A 21,188-nucleotide genomic window follows, 5' to 3' on the forward strand; every position below is an offset into this window, starting at 1 on the left:
CTTCTGCGAAGTTGGGTCCCAGATTTATAGGTCCATACCCCGTGTCCAAAAAGATCAATAGTGTCATATGTAATTTCTCCACCTTCCAGTATGAGAGGTGTGAAGTAATTCCATGTGTCTGTTGAAGCCTGCAGTGCATGTGGATTCCTCTCCCCCCCCCCCACCCCCCCCCTGTGGTGATTGATGGGGAACCTGAGTTTGAGATAAAGCAAATTTTGGACTCTGGGCGGGTGCAGAACTCCATACAGTACCTTGTTCACTGGAAGGGGTATGGGCCTGAAGAGAGATCTTGGGTACCAGGGCATCGTATGCATGCGGAGGAACTTAAGGAAAAGTTTCATGAATTGCATCCTGAGAAGCCAGGTAGACCGTGTCCGGAGTCCACGCCTCAAGGGGAGGGGGGTACTGTAACATTCTGTGGAGATGCAGCTGCGGGCAGTCAGGATGCCCCCCGCAGCTGCTTCGGGTTCCCTGCCGGGCGTTTCTCCTGTCTCCTCAGCGTCAGGACCTTTATGCGGGGAGAAGGCTGACGTCGGAGGAGACTCTCGGCAGCTCGGATTGGCTGGTGGGCGTGGCCGAGGGGTCTCCTCCGCTTCTTAAGCCTCTGAGAATCACTTGCAAACTGTCTGCTGTTGCGAATGCTTTGTGTGAGCACTCTGACCTTAGATAGTTCCGGTGTGCTTTGATCTGGGAGGAAACCAGGGATTTCACACAAGACTAGGAATTATTACTACTGTTATTATTGCTTGATTATCTGTGTATGACTCTGGCTCTCTTCTGACTACTCTTACGCTAAAGATTCTGTACTTTTGCCCATCTGATCCTGTTGCTGACTCTGCCTGAAATACCTCTATCCTTCAGCCTGCCGATTTTGTACTGTATCCTCCTGTCTGTTGCCGAACCGATCTGTCTGACCACTCTACTCACCAGTGAGCCCTTGTTACTGGTGAGGTTCCTTACTGATAGTACCCACCAGCTCCTCTGGTAAGGTTCTGCCAAAACTAATCAGTATTACTGTTGCACCAAGCACTGTACACTTGTTATTACCTTGTTAGCTATACTTGCATTATTGGTGATTCTGCAGATCACCATATAATCAGGTATAGTGTCTGATTTATTGGTGATACTGCAGATCACACAATAACCAGACTTCTGTTTGCTACACCAATCGTTACATGCAGCACCTGAAACTATGGATACTGAAAGCCTGTGTTAGCATTTCTTCTGCGGAGTTGCTATCAGTGTGTGAAGAGTGGGAGAAGAGGGTTGCATTGACAATCCAACACAATGGGCAGCACATTGAACACATTTTATAAGTGGTCAGAAATTTGTAAATAACTCATGAAAGAATAAAATTACGTTAAAACCAAGCAGTGTGAGTAGCTAATATCCGGGATGTTCGACTAATGTTACTCTCCAGTGACATGCGGCGAGTGCTACGCTGTGGGCTCTTGCTGAATGAAGCTAGGACAGCCACTGATGTTTCTTCGTTAGTGACAGATTTCATGCTTCCACATATTGGCAAATCCAACACTGAACCAGTTTCACGAAACTTAGCAAGCAGTTTACTAACTGTAGCATGGGAGATGGGTGGTCTCGTAGGGTGTCTTGCATTGAAATCTGCTGCAATGACCCGGTTACTGCATTCACCAGACATCAACACAATTTCTATCCGCTCCTCATGTGTTAACCTCAGCGACATGCCATTGGCTGTAAACAAAGAGAAACTTGTAAATAACTAATGAAAGAATAAAGTTACGTTAAACCAAGCACACCATTGTTTTTCTTGTGAAATTCCCAATAAGTTTGGTGTGTAACATGACCCTCTTCCTATTGAAAAAAAAGTTGGATTCAAAATGGCCAACTTCAAAATGGCTGCCATGGTCACCACCTAGCTTGAAAAGTTTTTCCCCCTAACATATACCAATGCGCCACAAACAAGAAGTTATATCACCAACCATTCCCATTTTATTAAGGTGTAACCATATAAATGGCCCGCCCTGTAGTATGGTGCCCAAAGGACAGTTGTTTCATTTTCCCTTGGATAAACTGGGATCAGGTTCAAAATGGTGGTTTTTTTATGCATTTTTTTTTTTTTTTTTTTTTTTTTTTTTCCTTGTTGAACTTTATGGATGTATGTCTTTTTTCAACCAAACTAACTATGTAAACGCACGGGGCAGAGAACTCACACATTTCACACAGACAACAGTGTTTCCAGCCTGGGAGCTTACCTATGCAATGTGTTCATAGTACTGTTGGCTGATGGTGTAATGGTTAAGGGCTCTGCCTCTGACACAGGAGACCAGGGTTCGAATCTCGGCTCTGCCTGTTCAGTAAGCCAGCACTAATTCAGTAGGAGATCTTTGGCAAGTCTCCCTTACACTGCTACTGCCAATAGAGCGCGCCCTAGTGGCTGCTGCTCTGCTGAGTCCGCAAGGAGAAAAGCGCAATATAAATGTTATTTGTCTTGTCTTGTTTCTAAATCTGTACTACATGGAGGTGGTAAAAAAGGCCAGTCACTGGCATTTCAAAATTGGATGTGTGTGTAGCCTTAAAGGTGCCCATTAACGGTACAATTTTTCAGATGCAATCTTTCTACAAACTTTTTGTGATCAAATTGTATGGAAAACTGTGCAGTGTGTGGCGAAAATCGATATGAAATGATTCTTTGGTCGATTGGAACAGAAAATGTCATCAATCCGAACGTTGGATTTTTCGTTTGTATATTAAGGAAAAAGAATGCCCTAACTGACCCGTTTATGGGAACGATGGATAACTACCTTCCGATTACTTAAGATCGTAAAAAGTGAGTGGAAAATCGCATCTGATGAAAACATTGTAACGTTAATGGGCACCCTAAGGCTTATACACCATGCAATTTTTCCAGTCAGAGTGACAGGTTAAGCCGGGTACAGATATCCAACTATTTTGTACACAACACTCCCTGCCTAACACCACCCTCCTTGTTTTTGTGTTGTCTGTGATGTGCGTGGGGTGTCTGTGCATGTACATTCTGTGTGTGTGTGTGTGTGTGTGTGTCTAGTGCATGTAGTGTGATAGTGTGTGATGCATATGTGTACTTTGTGTGTTTACTTTTTGTGTGCATCTCCAATGTAGTACACGTTCATTTTCATACAGCCCCTGATGCCCCTCACCGCTTGGCCAGTGATCTGTCCCGGTGGATTAGTTCGGGCAAGGGACGGGAGAAAACTTTGTGCTCCTCCTCCATGAGGCACCTCCACCCATCCATTGTTCTCCCTATCCCCTAGCTAGGCATCCTCCCTTGTGATTTTTTACAATTTTTGCGAGTGACTGGCCACTTTCTAAGAAAAACCCAGATTTATCTATGTGGAGACTGATTTCTCCACAGACTTTCTATTGTGGTTGCCTCTAGCAGCCCACCTTTGTAAGTAGAATTCTTATTGCTCCTTATCCTGGTGTTTTTAAATACTACACTATACTGGCCCTCCTGGTTTTACTGTTTTATCTAGCAGTTATCATTCTTGCCATCAGTAAAGATGGCAGCTCTTGTTATAAATTAGGAATGTGAATCAGGGGTGAGGTAATAAATTACAATGGGCAAAGCATCATTTTAAAATTAATATTGTAAAAAATAAGCAGTTTTTTAAAATGTATTTAAAACAAAGTGTTCCTTTAAGTTTTGAGTTGTTGTACTTAGTTTGCAGGACATTAAAGAGACTCTGTAACATTAAAAAGCTCCCCTGGGGGGTACTCACCTCGGGTGGGGGAAGCCTCCGGATCCTAATGAGGCTTCCCACGCCGTCCTCTGTCCCACGGGGGTCTCGCCGCAGCCCTCCGAACAGCCGGCGACTGTGCCAAATGTCAGTTCAATATTTACCTTTGCTGGCTCCAGCGGGGGCGCTGTGGCGGCTTTCCGTTCCGACTACACGGAAATACCCGATCTCATTCGGGTCCGCTCTACTGCGCAGGCGCAGGAAACTTGCGCCTGCGCAGTAGAGCAGATCCGATGGCGATCGGGTATTTCCGTGTAGTTCAGAGCCGTCAGAGCGCCTGCGCAGGAGCCAGGAAGGTAAATATTGACGTCACCGCTGCACGGCCTCCACCGAGGGCTGCAGCGAGACCCCTGACGGATGGAGGACGGCGTGGAAGACCTCATTAGGATCCGGAGGCTTCCCCCACCCGAGGTGAGTACCCCCCAGGGGATCTTTTCATGTTACAGATCCTCTTTAACCACTTGCCGACCGCCCACAGCCGATGGGCGGAGGCAAAGTGGTGCGCAGAACGACCGCAATACGCCCATCGGCGGCGGCTCGTTCTGCGCCGTCTGGCCGGGGATCGCGTGCTCGTTGCGCGCGCGTCCGCCGGCAATAGGCTCCGTCAACCCGCCGGCCGGTTGTTAACCCACAGATCGCCGCATAGTAAGCGTATAATACGCTTTGTAATGTATACAAAGCGTATTATACAGGCTGCCTCCTGCCCTGGTGGTCCCAGTGATCGAGGGACCACCAGGGCAGGCTGCAGCCCTCCCTGTCTGCACACACACACACACTGGTCTGCCCCCCCCCCCCTGCCCTCTGATCGCCCACAGCACTCCTCAGACCCCCCCGCCCACCCCCCAGACCCATGTTTGCACCCAATCACCCATCAATCACTCCCTGTCACTATCTGTCAATGCTATTTGTAGGTTAGGTCCTAAACTGCCCCCTGGGGGCTCCTGATCACCCCCCCCCCCCCCCACACACACACACACACACCCTCAGATTCTCCCCAGACCCCCCCCCCTCTTGTGTACTGTATACATCTATTCTTCCCTCAATCACCCCGTCACCACCTGTCACTGCTACCCATCAGATCAGGCACTAATCTGCCCCTTTCAGGCACCCAATCACCCGCCCACACCCTCAGATTGCCCTCAGACCCCCTCTTATCAATTTACCAGTGCATTGCTTGCATATATTCTCCGCTGTAATCACCTGCTGATCACCTATCAATCATCCCGTCACCACCTGTCACTGCTACCCATCAGATCAGACCCTAAACTGCTCCCTGTCGGCACCCAAACACCCGCCCACACCCTCAGATCACCCTCAGACCCCGCCTGAACACCTCTCCAGTGCATTATTTACATCTGTTCTCCTCTCTAATCACCCATCAATCACCCCCTGTCACTGCTACCCATCATACCCATCAGATCAGACCCTCATCTGCGCCTTTGCAGGCACCCAATCACCGCACGCCCCCCACCCGATCACCTCCCCAGTGCATTGCTTTGGTTTCTAGACTACTCCTCTTGGTTTAGGGCCCCTAAAATGCCAGGGCAGTATAAGAACCCCACCAAGTGATCCCATTTTAGAAAGAAGACACCCCAAGGTATTCTGTTAGGTGTATGGTGAGTTCATAGAAGATTTTATTTTTTGTTACTGCCCTGGCATTTTAAGGGCCCTAAACCGTGAGGAGTAGTATAGAAACCAAATGCCTCAAAATGACCTGTGAAATCCTAAAGGTACGCATAGGACGTTGGGCCCCTTAGCGCACCTAGGTTGCAAAAGAGTGTCATGTTTTATCGCCGTACTCAGGAGTAGTATAATGTGTTTTGGGTTGTATTTTTACACATACCCATTCTAGGTGGAAGAAATATCTCTGTAAATGACATTTTGTTTATTTTTACACACAGTTGTCCATTTACAGAGATATTTCTCCCACCCAGCATGGGTATGTGTAAAAATACACCCCAAAACACATTATACTACTCCTGAGTACGGCAATACCACGTGTGACACTTTTTTGCAGCCTAGGTGCGCTAAGGGGCCCAACGTCCTATGAGTACCTTTAGGATTTTACAGGTCATTTTGAGGCATTTGGTTTCTAGACTACTCCTCACAGTTTAGGGCCCTTAAAATGCCAGGGCAGTATAGGAACCCCACAAGTGGCCCCATTTTAGAAAGAAGACACCCCAAGGTATTCCGTTAGGTGTATGGTGAGTTCATAGAAGATTTTATTTTTTGTCACAAGTTAGTGGAAAATTACACTTTGTGAAAAAAACAATAAAAAATCAATTTCCGCTAACTTGTGACAAAAAATAAAATCTTCTATGAACTCACCATACTCATAACGGAATACCTTGGGGTGTCTTCTTTCTAAAATGGGGTCACTCGTGGGGTTCCTATACTGCCCTGGCATTTTAGGGGCCCTAAAGCGTGAGGAGTAGTCTAGAAACCAAATGCCTGAAAATGACCTGTGAAATCCTAAAGGTGCTCATTGGACGTTGGGCCCCTTAGCGCACCTAGGCTGCAAAAAAAGTGTCACACGTGGTATTGCCTTACTCAGGAAAAGTAGTATAATGTGTTTCGGGGTGTATTTTTACACATACCCATGCTAGGTGGGAGAAATCTCTCTGTAAATGGACAATTGTGTGTGAAAAAAATAAAAAAAATCATTTACAGAGATATTTCTCCCACCCAGCATGAGTATGTGTAAAAATACACCCCAAAACACATTATACTACTTATCCTGAGTACGGCAATACCACGTGTGACCCCTTTTTGCAGCCTAGGTGCGCTAAGGGGCCAAAGTCCTATAAGCACCGCTGTACAGGGGTGCTTACAATTTAGCACCCCCAAAATGCCAGGACAGTGAACACACCCTACAAATGACCCCATTTTGGAAAGTAGGCACCCCAAAGTATTCAGAGAGGGGCATGGCGAGTCTGGCTGATTTCATTATTTTTTTTTTATTTTTTTTTGTCACAAGTTAGCAGAAATGGAAACTTTTTTTTTTGTCACAAAGTGTCATTTTCTGCTAACTTGAGACAAAAAATAAAATCTTCTATGAACTCACCATGTATCTTAGTGAATACTTTTGGATGTCTTCTTTCCAAAATGAGGTCATTTGGGGGTATTTATACTATCCTGGAATTTTAGCACCTCACGAAACCTGACAGGTGCTCAGAAAAGTCAGAGATGCTCCAAAATGGGGAAAATTCACTTTTGGCACCATAGTTTGTAAACGCTATAACTTTTACCCAAACCAATAAATATACACTGAATGAATGGTTTTGTTTTTTTATCAGACATGTAGCACAATAAATTTGGACAAAAATGTATATAGAAATTTTACTTTATTTGAAAAATGTCAGCACAGAAAGTAAAAAAAAATCATTGTTTTGACAAAATTCATGTTTTTTTGATGAATATAATAAAAACTAAAAATCGCAGCAGCAATCAAATAGCACCAAAAGAAAGCTGTATTAGTGACAAGAAAAGGAGGTAAAATTCATTTAGATAGTAGGTTGTATGACCGAGCAATAAACCGTTAAAGCTGCAGTGGTCTGAATAGAAAAAAAAAAAAGCTCCGGTCCTTAACCCCCTTGCCGTTCCAATTATATCGGCAAGGGGGCGGCGCAGCACTTTTTTTTAATTCATGTAGCTAGCCTAGCGCTAGCTACATGATAGCCGCTGACAAGCGGCATCCCCCTACGTACTTCGATCGCCGCCGGCGATCTTTGCAAGCAGGAAATCCTGTTCAGAACGGGATTTCCTGTTCGGCTTCCCCCGTCGCCATGGCGGGATGACGTCACCGACGTCGGGACGTCATAGGGAATCCTGATCCACCCCTCAGCGCTGCCTGGCACTGATTGGCCAGGCTGCGCAAGGGGTCTGGAGGGGGGGGGGGGCGGTGGGTAGTGGCGAATCGGCGGCGGTGATCGAGATGTGCACACAGCTAGCAAAGTGCTAGCTGCGTGCAATAAAAAAACATTTTGAAAATCCGAGAAATCCTCCTACGCAGGTTACCCCAAGCTGAGCTCGGGATAACCGGCAAGGAGGTTAAAGAGACTCTGAAGCGAGAATAAATCTCGCTTCAGAGCTGATACTTAGCAGGGGCATGTGTGCCCCTGCTAAACCGCCGCTATTGCGCCGCTAAACGGGGGTCCCTTCACCCCCAAACCCACCCCCGCAAGACTTGGTAGTAGTCTTGGTCGTAAATCTTCCCTTCCTGGAGGCAGGGCTAATGGCTGCAGCCCTGCCTCCAGTCGCGTTTATCAGACGCGCATCGCCGCCTCTCCCCCGCCCCTCTCAGTGAAGGAAGACTGAGAGGGGCGGGGGAGAGGAGGAGATACGCGTCTGATAGACGCGCGGGAGTCAGGGCTGCGGCGGTCAGCCCTGCCCCAATGCGGAAGCGCTTCCCCGCTTTACGGAGGGGATTTGGGGGTGAAGGGACCCCCGTTAAGCCGCGGGATAGCGGCGGTTTAGCAGGGGCACACATGCCCCTGCTATCTATGAGGTCTGAAGCGAGATTTATTCTCTCTTCAGACTCTTTAAGGGGTGAAAAGACTGCGGTCCTCAAGTGTTTTCTTCTGTTTCTTTATAGAGAAAAGGTACTTGTAATTTACCAATAATTTCACACCAAATATATTTGTATGTTTACAGTAAAGAAATAGAAAAGATGAAAGATGAATTATCCCTGCAGAGGATGAAAGCATTAGCTGAAAGCCAGCGTGTCTTAGAATTGGAACGAAAATTGTTTACCAACGAAAGGCACCTTACGGTTTCGAAGAGTGAAAACATGAAGCTTCGTGTCTGCTTAGATGAACTGAAGATGAAATATGAACCTGATGGTACTAAAGATAAATCAATGACATGCGTATTAAACTGCATTGTTTGTGCTAGGTTGTTTTAACTTATTGTTGCCAAGCTTGTATTTTTGATTTTGTTTAAAGCCACTTTATGTACTTTAATTAGTTTATTTAGTATGGGGCCTTTGGTTTATTTTTGGTCAGCTAGACGCAGTGTTTCTCAAAATTGTATTGGTATGTACCCTTTTTAAAACCCTGTGCTCACCAAGTGCCCCCTAGCATAGTAAAAATTATCACAAGTACCCCTTGACAAATATATATTTAATTGTAGCACATAATTGGTTATAAACAACCCCCCCCCCCCCCCCACAAAATGAGTCCAAATCTGAAAAGTCTCTTGCTAAATCCACAGGACACCTTCAGCTTCACATATACATGAAAGAATAATCCTCAGCAATTGGTTAATTTCCAAGAGATAGAGATGGCCACCACCAGCACCCTTTGTGTGCCACTCACCGCATCCACTGACCGCAAAGGTCAGTAAAAGCCTTGGGACAGTTCCCGGGTCGTCCCCCACCTCTGCGAGCAAAACACAGCAACAATTCTCCCAGATTGTCTTCAATATTGAGTTACCTCAAAGGAAAACTCCACATAGGGTAATATCGTTTAAAAAATGTTTATTAAAACAATCGATTGCACTCACATGTTCCTCAGGTTAATAGTAGCTCAGAGTTTTAAAACGGGCTCTCCCCCGTAATGGTGGCCTAGGCTGGCAGGCTTCCGTCCCCTGGGGCTCACTACCCACACCGCCGCGCGCTCGGTGCACTTTAGGATTCCCCTCCTGGTTCTGTCTCGCCGCCTCCACGCCACTCCGTGATGTCTAATCCCGCTTCCGCATCAGGCTCCGCCCTATCGATTTCGTCACTCAGTGACTCATCAGGGGCATGGAGCCTGATGCGTTCTGCGGAATTTTGTAGGGTACGTCACATCATCAAGCATATGCGCATTGGGCCTCTGCTGAGGCTTCAGATTACGCATGACACTAGACACTGCCATCTTGTGTCCAATTGCGGTAATGCATCCTGCATTTTCGCATTCAACCCGATCTACTAGGACCCTTATTTCCATAACAGCCTGCAAGCCTGCCGCCCAGTGGTCATATAAAAATATTACACTCCATTTTACAATAAAAGTTAAAATCACATTAGCTCATAGGATTTATCATGAACATACATATATAAAAAAATATAAAAATACAAGGAATTTTCACCAGGATACCCTACCCATTCCAGCAATATTCTCACACCCATCTACATAATAATACCCGTGGTGTTCCACTCCCCTCCTTTTGCCGCCATGATTCTACATAATAGACTACCCCTTAACTTCACTACCCACCTCCCTCCGTCCTATAAATCTTTGTGGAATAGAAATGTTTTACCCCATAATCTTTCTATCATAGAAGCTGAGGGAGTGGATACCCACACATTAAGAAAATTTATATATATACAGACCCCACCTATATTCCTCACTTCCCTTATTAAGTGATCTCACCACCCATCCTTACCACACAATTCATATATAAACACATATTGGCAACTTATGTGAACCCCAACCACAATCTGTTTTAATTTACCCACCCTCCACAGGTTGGAAGACATTTGTTTTCCTCTCTTTGTTTACTACTTGCTATCACACCCACATCCATAGATCCCAAAAGGAAAGTTTTCACCCAGCATATATCTGGTCTCCCCTCCTGGATCCAGGGGTGCATGCAAACACATCACACCCCTAATCCCCAAGAAAACAGACCAGGTCAATATCTATATTTAAGCCCTCCGGTTTCAATGTCCCCATCCTGTGGATCCATCTGGTTTCCTCTTGTGATACCCTTTTCAGTCTATTACTCCCCCTCCAATCAGGTATAATCTTTTGAAGCGCACAAAACGATAGATCCTTGGGGTCACAATTATGGTGACTCCCAAAATGGGCTGATACTCCATGATTAGGATATCCCTTTTTGATGTTACGGACATGCTCACCCATCCTTTCCTTGAGTGACCTTGTGGTCCTGCCTATATACTGCATTCCACATTTACACCAGGCAAGGTATACGACAAATCTGTCATTGCACGTGATAAATTCCCTGATTCTGTAATTCCCCCCATTACTATGCGATGTCACACTGTTAGTTCTAACCCTTTTTGCTTCCCTGCAGGCTTTAAATGCCCTGCATGGGAAGAATCCAGCTGTTTGCCACCCTTGCATGCGTGGAGTCTTTTTAGGCTCCACACAGCTTGGTGCAAGTATTTGTTTTAGATTTTGGGCCTTCCTATAGATGAATTTTGGTTGTGGGGGAATGATACTCATCAGAGTTAGGTCTGTCTCCAGGATCCCCCAGTGTTGTTTTATAATATTTTGGAGCTTTTTGTACTGGGAGTTATAACCCGTAATAAAGGCCAGATCAAAGTTTCCTTCCCCCTTTTGCTCTTCTCTTTCCCCCAACAGAGTCTGTCTATCCAATGATCCAATCCTTTCTATTTCGCCTTGCAGCTCTCCCTCTATATACCCCTTTTCCACAAATCTATTTTTTAAGATCTCTGCCTGGGCAAAGTAATCATGTGTACTGGAACAATTCCGCTTCATCCTCAGAAACTGTCCCTTGGGGATTGCTCTGATCCATGCGGGGTGGTGGCAGCTATTCGTTGAAATATATCCATTTCTATCAGTTTCTTTGAAATAGCTCTTAGTTCCCATCATCTCTCCTTCTCGCATTATTTCTAGGTCTAGGAACTGTATTGACTCCCCACTACTTTCCATAGTGAGGGAAATACCCAAATCATTGCTATTAAGTTGTTCAACAAACTTCTCCAGATTTATCTTTCCACCCCCCCCCCCCCCCCCCCCCAGATAAAGAATAGGTCATCAATAAACCTCCGCCATAATCTGACCTGCCCCCCATTTTCCAGTACCGATTGTTCCCATTTCCCCATAAATAAATTTGCGAGGCTTGGGGCATAACTCGCCCCCATAGCACATCCCTTGGTCTGGCCATAAAAGCTACCTCCATGCCAGAAGTAATTCCGCTCCAAGGCAAATCTTAGTAGTCTTAGGAGGTAAATCCTCTGGTCATCTTTGATTTTACCCTGTCGCTTAAAGTAATAATCAACCGCCTCCAGCCCCAATTCATGTTTGATATTAGTATATAGGGAGGCCACATCCATTGTCACCATAATCTCTTCCCCCTTCAGCTCCTCCCCCTGTAATATTTGAAGTAGGTGTTTGGTGGAGGAGCTACCCAATATACTCAAGGACACTAAAGGTTTAAGATATTCATCCAAATACTGTCCCAATCTATGGGTTACCGACCCTATCCCACTAACTATGGGACGTCCAGGTGGCTCAGTTTTACTTTTGTGCATTTTTGGGACCTGGTAAATTACCGGTATCCTTGGTACATCGGGCACAATAAATTTAAACTCTTCATCTGTAATTAATCCCCTATCCATCCCCTCCCTCAATATTTCCCTCAGTTCTGCCATATACTTACCCGTTGGGTCACCCTTGAGGAGAGTGTATGCCTCTTTATCCCCCACCAACCTATCCAGTTCAGTTTTATATTGGACCTTATTGAGCACCACCACCCCACCCCCTTTATCAGCTGGTCTAACGACCAGTCTTTTTCCTCTAGCATTTCCTTTGCTAATTCCCTCATCTGCCCATTTTTTTGTTCCGGGATCTTGTTCATGTCCTTGATGACTATATTTTTAAATACCTCTATCGCATTATAATTGGTATCTTGTGGATTAAAGGTGGATTTAGTCCGCAATTGAGTATGCACATATCCATCAGAGGTCCCGGTTGTGGGATTTCGATTGGGTCGACCCGCAAAGTATTTTTTCAAATGAAGTTTGCGTGCAAATTTGTTAATATCAATATATGCTGTAAATTTGTCCATACCTTGCCTTGGTGCGTACTTCAACCCTTTGTCCAACATTGCCAACTCCTTTGTGTTCAAACTTATACCACTAATATTAAATACCCCTTCCCCTATTACTGTCTCATCCGCTTTGCCCCTCTTACCCCCCCTTGTGCCTCGTCTTGCTCTCTTTTTCCATAGTGGTTTTGGTGCCCATTGTATCCCACTTCTTCCTGTCTCCATTCCCTCTCCCCGTATCTCGGAGCTACCTCTAAAAAAGGCTCCATTTGCTGTTGTTGTCTAATGGGATCATACCGATTATATACTGGTACATTATATTGGTTGTTCGAACCATTTCTATATCCCCTCCCCTGCCCGCTATCCGGTGCTCTGTAGGGACTCCTATTTGTACCCCTATTTCCTCCCCCCCCCCTCTTACACCCTCCCCATAGTGTCCATATCCCACTCCTTGCTCCCCATTTGATACATACATGGGTTTGGGTCCTGGTCTCTGTTCACCCTGATGTTCATCTATAGACACCCTTTGTTTCTGCTGTGAAGTTTCCTCTGCCTTAGCTAGAAGTTCAGCTGCTCTCAATTCCTCCTTTTTCTTAATCTGCCATCTATAAGTTTCCTTCTTCCTGCCATCTATAAGAAGGAAACTTATAGATGGCAGATTAAGAAAAAGGAGGAATTGAGAGCAGCTGAACTTCTAGCTAAGGCAGAGGAAACTTCACAGCAGAAACAAAGGGTGTCTATAGATGAACATCAGGGTGAACAGAGACCAGGACCCAAACCCATGTATGTATCAAATGGGGAGCAAGGAGTGGGATATGGACACTATGGGGAGGGTGTAAGGGGGGGGGGGGGGGGAGGAAATAGAGGATGGGGAGGAAATAGGGGTACAAATAGGAGTCCCTACAGAGCACCGGATAGAGGGCAGGGGAGGGGATATAGAAATGGTTCGAACAACCAATATAATGTACCAGTATATAATCGGTATGATCCCATTAGACAACAACAGCAAATGGAGCCTTTTTTAGAGGTAGCTCCGAGATACGGGGAGAGGGAATGGAGACAGGAAGGGCTGGGATACAATGGGCACCAAAACCACTATGGAAAAAGAGAGCAAGACGAGGCACAAGGGGGGATAAGAGGGGCAAAGCGGATGAGACAGTAATAGGGGAAGGGGTATTTAATATTAGTGGTGTAAGTTTGAACACAAAGGAGTTGGCAATGTTGGACAAAGGGTTGAAGTACGCACCAAGGCAAGGTATGGACAAATTTACAGCATACATTGATATTAACAAATTTGCACGCAAACTTCATTTGAAAAAATACTTTTCGGGTCGACCCAATCGAAATCCCACAACCGGGACCTCTGATGGATATGTGCATACTCAATTGCGGACTAAATCCACCTTTAATCCACAAGATACCAATTATAATGCGATAGAGGTATTTAAAAATATAGTCATCAAGGACATGAACAAGATCCCGGAACAAAAAAATGGGCAGATGAGGGAATTAGCAAAGGAAATGCTAGAGGAAAAAGGACTGGTCGTTAGACCAGCTGATAAAGGGGGTGGGGTGGTGGTGCTCAATAAGGTCCAATATAAAACTGAACTGGATAGGTTGGTGGGGGATAAAGAGGCATACACTCTCCTCAAGGGTGACCCAACGGGTAAGTATATGGCAGAACTGAGGGAAATATTGAGGGAGGGGATGGATAGGGGATTAATTACAGATGAAGAGTTTAAATTTATTGTGCCCGATGTACCAAGGATACCGGTAATTTACCAGGTCCCAAAAATGCACAAAAGTAAAACTGAGCCACCTGGACGTCCCATAGTTAGTGGGATAGGGTCGGTAACCCATAGATTGGGACAGTATTTGGATGAATATCTTAAACCTTTAGTGTCCTTGAGTATATTGGGTAGCTCCTCCACCAAACACCTACTTCAAATATTACAGGGGGAGGAGCTGAAGGGGGAAGAGATTATGGTGACAATGGATGTGGCCTCCCTATATACTAATATCAAACATGAATTGGGGCTGGAGGCGGTTGATTATTACTTTAAGCGACAGGGTAAAATCAAAGATGACCAGAGGATTTACCTCCTAAGACTACTAAGATTTGCCTTGGAGCGGAATTACTTCTGGCATGGAGGTAGCTTTTATGGCCAGACCAAGGGATGTGCTATGGGGGCGAGTTATGCCCCAAGCCTCGCAAATTTATTTATGGGGAAATGGGAACAATCGGTACTGGAAAATGGGGGGCAGGTCAGATTATGGCGGAGGTTTATTGATGACCTATTCTTTATCTGGGGGGGGGGGGGTGGAAAGATAAATCTGGAGAAGTTTGTTGAACAACTTAATAGCAATGATTTGGGTATTTCCCTCACTATGGAAAGTAGTGGGGAGTCAATACAGTTCCTAGACCTAGAAATAATGCGAGAAGGAGAGATGATGGGAACTAAGAGCTATTTCAAAGAAACTGATAGAAATGGATATATTTCAACGAATAGCTGCCACCACCCCGCATGGATCAGAGCAATCCCCAAGGGACAGTTTCTGAGGATGAAGCGGAATTGTTCCAGTACACATGATTACTTTGCCCAGGCAGAGATCTTAAAAAATAGATTTGTGGAAAAGGGGTATATAGAGGGAGAGCTGCAAGGCGAAATAGAAAGGATTGGATCATTGGATAGACAGACTCTGTTGGGGGAAAGAGAAGAGCAAAAGGGGGAAGGAAACTTTGATCTGGCCTTTATTACGGGTTATAACTCCCAGTACAAAAAGCTCCAAAATATTATAAAACAACACTGGGGGATCCTGGAGACAGACCTAACTCTGATGAGTATCATTCCCCCACAACCAAAATTCATCTATAGGAAGGCCCAAAATCTAAAACAAATACTTGCACCAAGCTGTGTGGAGCCTAAAAAGACTCCACGCATGCAAGGGTGGCAAACAGCTGGATTCTTCCCATGCAGGGCATTTAAAGCCTGCAGGGAAGCAAAAAGGGTTAGAACTAACAGTGTGACATCGCATAGTAATGGGGGGAATTACAGAATCAGGGAATTTATCACGTGCAATGACAGATTTGTCGTATACCTTGCCTGGTGTAAATGTGGAATGCAGTATATAGGGAGGACCACAAGGTCACTCAAGGAAAGGATGGGTGAGCATGTCCGTAACATCAAAAAGGGATATCCTAATCATGGAGTATCAGCCCATTTTGGGAGTCACCATAATTGTGACCCCAAGGATCTATCGTTTTGTGCGCTTCAAAAGATTATACCTGATTGGAGGGGGAGTAATAGACTGAAAAGGGTATCACAAGAGGAAACCAGATGGATCCACAGGATGGGGACATTGAAACCGGAGGGCTTAAATATAGATATTGACCTGGTCTGTTTTCTTGGGGATTAGGGGTGTGATGTGTTTGCATGCACCCCTGGATCCAGGAGGGGAGACCAGATATATGCTGGGTGAAAAAGGTGAAAACTTTCCTTTTGGGATCTATGGATGTGGGTGTGATAGCAAGTAGTAAACAAAGAGAGGAAAACAAATGTCTTCCAACCTGTGGAGGGTGGGTAAATTAAAACAGATTGTGGTTGGGGTTCACATAAGTTGCCAATATGTGTTTATATATGAATTGTGTGGTAAGGATGGGTGGTGAGATCACTTAATAAGGGAAGTGAGGAATATAGGTGGGGTCTGTATATATATAAATTTTCTTAATGTATGGGTATCCACTCCCTCAGCTTCTATGATAGAAAGATTATGGGGTAAAAAATTTCTATTCCACAAAGATTTATAGGATGGAGGGAGGTGGGTAGTGAAGTTAAGGGGTAGTCTATTATGTAGAATCATGGCGGCAAAAGGAGGGGAGTGGAACACCACGGGTATTATTATGTAGATGGGTGTGAGAATATTGCTGGAATGGGTAGGGTATCCTGGTGAAAATTCCTTGTATTTTTATATTTTTTTATATATGTATGTTCATGATAAATCCTATGAGCTAATGTGATTTTAACTTTTATTGTAAAATGGAGTGTAATATTTTTATATGACCACTGGGCGGCAGGCTTGCAGGCTGTTATGGAAATAAGGGTCCTAGTAGATCGGGTTGAATGCGAAAATGCAGGATGCATTACCGCAATTGGACACAAGATGGCAGTGTCTAGTGTCATGCGTAATCTGAAGCCTCAGCAGAGGCCCAATGCGCATACGCTTGATGATGTGACGTACCCTGCAAAATTCCGCAGAACGCATCAGGCTCCATGCCCCTGATGAGTCACTGAGTGACGAAATCGATAGGGCGGAGCCTGATGCGGAAGCGGGATTAGACATCACGGAGTGGCGTGGAGGCGGCGAGACAGAACCAGGAGGGGAATCCTAAAGTGCACCGAGCGCGCGGCGGTGTGGGTAGTGAGCCCCAGGGGACGGAAGCCTGCCAGCCTAGGCCACCATTACGGGGGAGAGCCCGTTTTAAAACTCTGAGCTACTATTAACCTGAGGAACATGTGAGTGCAATCGATTGTTTTAATAAACATTTTTTAAACGATATTACCCTATGTGGAGTTTTCCTTTGAGGTAAGTCAATATTGAAGACAATCTGGGAGAATTGTTGCTGTGTTTTGCTCGCAGAGGTGGGGGACGACCCGGGAACTGTCCCAAGGCTTTTACTGACCTTTGCGGTCAGCGGATGCGGTGAGTGGCACACAAAGGGTGCTGGTGGTGGCCATCTCTATCTCTTGGAAATTAACCAATTGCTGAGGATTATTCTTTCATGTATATGTGAAGCTGAAGGTGTCCTGTGGATTTAGCAAGAGACTTTTCAGATTTGGACTCATTTTGTGGGGGGGGGGGGTGAATTTACTGTAAACCACTATTACATGTTATGATATGCTAACAATTGTGATATTCCAATTATTGTATGGTTAGTGTTGATATCATCATTGTACACAGTGAGCGCCACCTCTTGAAGGAAATTATAATTGGACATAAGAGGAGGCGAACAGGTGTACATTTAGGGAAAGAGTGATTAACTGTGAGCGCTACCTCTTGTGATTTATTGAAAACACTAATTTGGTGTTGTTTAAGTAGGCTTTATAATTTTCTAAAACTCTAAATTTATTAATCTTGGTTAAGTATATCAAGCTCGAGTACCCCCTGAAACAATCAGAAGTACCTCCTGGGTACGCGTACCACACGTTGAGAACCTAGGAGCTAGAGAATCTTAAACGGTTACTGATAACCCATAAACAGTAAGGCTGCATCTAAGCAAACTGTTTGTTTCTCACCACTGCGTTACCCAGCACCCCAATCCTATTTTCGCAAGGTTTCTTCATAATCCCTCCTTTCCTGGCACAATCCCTTTTGTGTATACTTGGCATATTCCAAGGAAGCCAGGCTGTGGAAACTCATTCTGAGCAATAGTCATAAACGTAAAAGTGGTATGGTGGAGTCATAGCCTTAGTGTTCTGTAATGTGGGGGGGCTAGCACGGTACTACAAATTGGCGGCTGAATTGGTCTCCAGGATGTAAGGAGGAGGAAGGAGAACAATAATTTTTATTAGGTAGATATTCTTTTTTTTGTTCCAGGTTTCACTTTACCTATAAAGGCAAGCAGGTTGAAAATAAGAACACTTTAATTAGGTACTGAGTAATACCTTCTCGCAAGTCTTACCAGTGATCTTTATCGATCAATTCTCTACACTTATAAAGGCCGACACTTTGAAATTAATAGGCCATAGTGTGCGATAAACTAGCAGTTTTGTAAGTATGCTTGGCTTTACAGAGTAATAAGGCAGCAACTTGAATATACACTTACTTTTCTGTAGCGCTGAATTATGGGCATTGCTTTTTGCTCATTTAAAGCAGACTACTTCCAGGCGGTATCCTTTGTTTTAGGAAAACTGTAACATTGAATTAGGGCTCTTTCACACCAGAGCCCTTTTCCTGCGTTTCAACGCAAAGGCAATTCTTTACGTTAACCAAGGTAAAATGAAAGTCCACAGACTTTCATTTTACCTTTCACACCCGACGCTGCGTTTCGGTGCATTGCAGTTCAATGCACCCAGGAGCTTTGAACCGCCGGGAGATGGCGTTTTCCGTCGGGTTCAATTAATAGCTACCGCCACTGATTGCGTCACACCGCAGATTCCCGACGACCCGCCGCAGGGCATATAACGCATACATGAAACTGCTCCTGCACGCATTGGTAGATGTGAAAGTGGCCTTAGGTTGGATACTTACCTTGGTTGAGGGAAGCCTGTGGATAGTCCAGAGGCTTCACCGATTTTCTTACACCGCTCCGTTCCTGCACTGCAACCCTTGAAAAATACTCAACATCAGTGTCCAATAATCCTTGCAGTTCCCTCTGTGTACAATCACAGGCACAAAATAGGCCCCCGCACCTGTACAATAGCACAGAGCTACTCATGTATGGCTATTTGCTCCATGTTACTGCACAAGGACAAACCCTACTGATGCCTGCGCAATGCAACTGCACTTTCAAACAGAGGGGGTCACAGCTGTGAAAAACAAGAGGGTTCCAACCGGCAGAGGAAGTATTATAATTCCTAATGGGGAATGTTATTTATTCGCATTATGTATACTTTATATACTTTCATTTAAGAAACCATTTATAGAAGAGTTAATTACCACAAATGTTTGCGTTAAACTGTTATTTTGTCCACTAGATGGCACTTATATAGCATTATATTAGTACTAAGGTTTATGAATGTATATAAAGTATACACAATGCAAATAAATTACATTCCCAATTAAGAATTATAATCACCTTCCACCTTATATTAATCCCCTACAGCCCTGCCCGGCAGCCCTACTGCTGTATTTGGCTGCAGAAGTGTCTAAATCACACCAGAAACAAGCATGCAGCTAATCTTATCAGATCTGACAATAAGGTTAGAAACACCTGATCTGCGGCATGCTTGTTTAGGGTCTATGGCTAAAGGTAGCCATACACTGATCGATTTGCCATCAGATTCGACCAACAGATAGATCCCTCTCTGATCGAATCTGATCAGAGAGGGATCGTATGGCTACCTTTACTGCAAACAGATTGTGAACCGATTTCAGCCTGAAACCGTTCACAATCTGTTGTGGTGGTGGTGCCGCCGCTCCCCATGCCCGCATACATTACCTGCTCCGCCAGCGCGACTCCAGTCCCCAGGTCTCCGCTGTCTTCTCCACTCTGGTCTCCAGGTCCAGCATGCTTTACTTCTTCCTGTCCGGCAGGAAATTTAAACAGTAGAGCGCCCTCTACTGTTTAAACTTCCTGCCGGGCAGGAGGAACTGAAGCATGCCGGAGACCAGCGCGGACACGGAGCAGCGGTGACCGGGGGTAGTCGTGCCGGCGGAGCAGGTAATGTATGCGGTTCTATTGCGTCGGTCGTCGGGTACTCGAACGCCGCTTGCGACGCGCTCCCTACCCGCGGGCGATTGACGGTAATTTTCCGCACGGAGCGATGACGGGATCAGACGAAATGGATCGAAATTCGGCGTGAAGCGCGAACGATTGACAGCAGATTCGATCCCAGTGGTCGAATCTGCTGTCGAAACGGCGGCAAATCGGGCCAGTGTATGGCCAGCTTTAAAGTATGAGAGACAGAGGATCAGCAGGACAGCCAGGCAACTGGTATTCCTTAAAACGAGATAAATATGCTAGCCTCTATGCCTCTCGCTTCAGTTGTCCTTTATGCCACTATGACTCCTAGTAAACCAGGCATGCGTGGCAGAAGACCTCAACTGGCGGCGACTGACAGCATTACCGACAGTCGTATCGCCAGAACGGAGGGGCCGAGGAGGATGGCGAGGGACTCCGCATTGGTCATGGGGCTGGAGAAACCCCAGGTAAGTATAAATTAAGCCTGGTGTACCATCTCTGGTACACTTTAAGCACCAAGGGTGAACCCATCCCCTGGAGTCTTCAAGGAGAATTAATCTATATTCTTAAGGATCCACACCATCCTAAAGTAAAGTAAAAGTAACTTCATAACATCTTCATAAAAAGGAGGCTAAAAACCTGAAGGAAGAGTGCCAGGTCTCCGTTGAGGGACACACAAAGTTTCAGAACGACAATCCTTCTTCAAGCAACCAGATCAAATTCTCACTAAACAAAGCACAAACCACTACTTAGATAATCAAGTAGCGGACCTGATGGGGTACTGCAACTGATGACAATTTGACAATTCCTCCCACATGTTGCCACAAGACTGCGTTAATAGATGACCTAATAGTGTCCTATAGTATTACCCCTTTATGAATGACCACTAAATAGTGTGTTTGTGTGTATATATACAGGATCTTCTAAAAAAATTAGCATATTGTGATAAAGTTAATTATTTTCTGTAATGTACTGATAAACATTAGACTTTCATATATTTTAGATTCAAATACACACAACTGAAGTAGTTCAAGCCTTTTATTGTTTTAATATTGATGATTTTGGCATACAGCTCATGAAAACCCAAATTTCCTATCTCAAAAAATTAGCATATTTCATCCGACCAATAAAAGAAGTGTTTTTAAAACAAAAAAAGTCAACCTTCAAATAATTATGTTCAGTTATGCACTCAATGCTTGGTCGGGAATCCTTTTGCAGAAATGACTGCTTCAATGCGGCGTGGCATGGAGGCAATCAGCCTGTGGCACTGCTCAGGTGTTACGGAGGCCCAGGAT

General features: G+C 45.0%; 1 protein-coding gene and 1 long non-coding RNA gene across 5 annotated transcripts in view; one reads left to right on the forward strand and one right to left on the reverse strand.

Moving 5' to 3' along the window:
* SPDL1 (spindle apparatus coiled-coil protein 1) overlaps positions 1 to 21,188 on the forward strand; it is a 348,087-nt gene that overhangs the window by 302,414 nt on the left and 24,485 nt on the right. For all 4 annotated transcript variants that reach the window (XM_068277409.1, XM_068277407.1, XM_068277406.1 and 1 more), the window contains one exon: positions 8,409 to 8,596. In XM_068277409.1, coding sequence (XP_068133510.1) covers positions 8,409 to 8,596 — 188 coding nt within the window. The remainder of the gene's footprint in view (positions 1 to 8,408; positions 8,597 to 21,188) is intronic.
* LOC137564073 (uncharacterized) overlaps positions 1,374 to 21,188 on the reverse strand; it is a 30,001-nt gene continuing 10,186 nt past the window's right edge. Inside the window, exon 3 of the long non-coding RNA XR_011030507.1 lies at positions 1,374 to 1,710. This is a non-coding gene — a long non-coding RNA (uncharacterized lncRNA). The remainder of the gene's footprint in view (positions 1,711 to 21,188) is intronic.

The sequence above is a fragment of the Hyperolius riggenbachi genome, chromosome 3, assembly GCF_040937935.1.
Source record: "Hyperolius riggenbachi isolate aHypRig1 chromosome 3, aHypRig1.pri, whole genome shotgun sequence".
Taxonomy (NCBI): Eukaryota; Metazoa; Chordata; class Amphibia; order Anura; family Hyperoliidae; genus Hyperolius; species Hyperolius riggenbachi.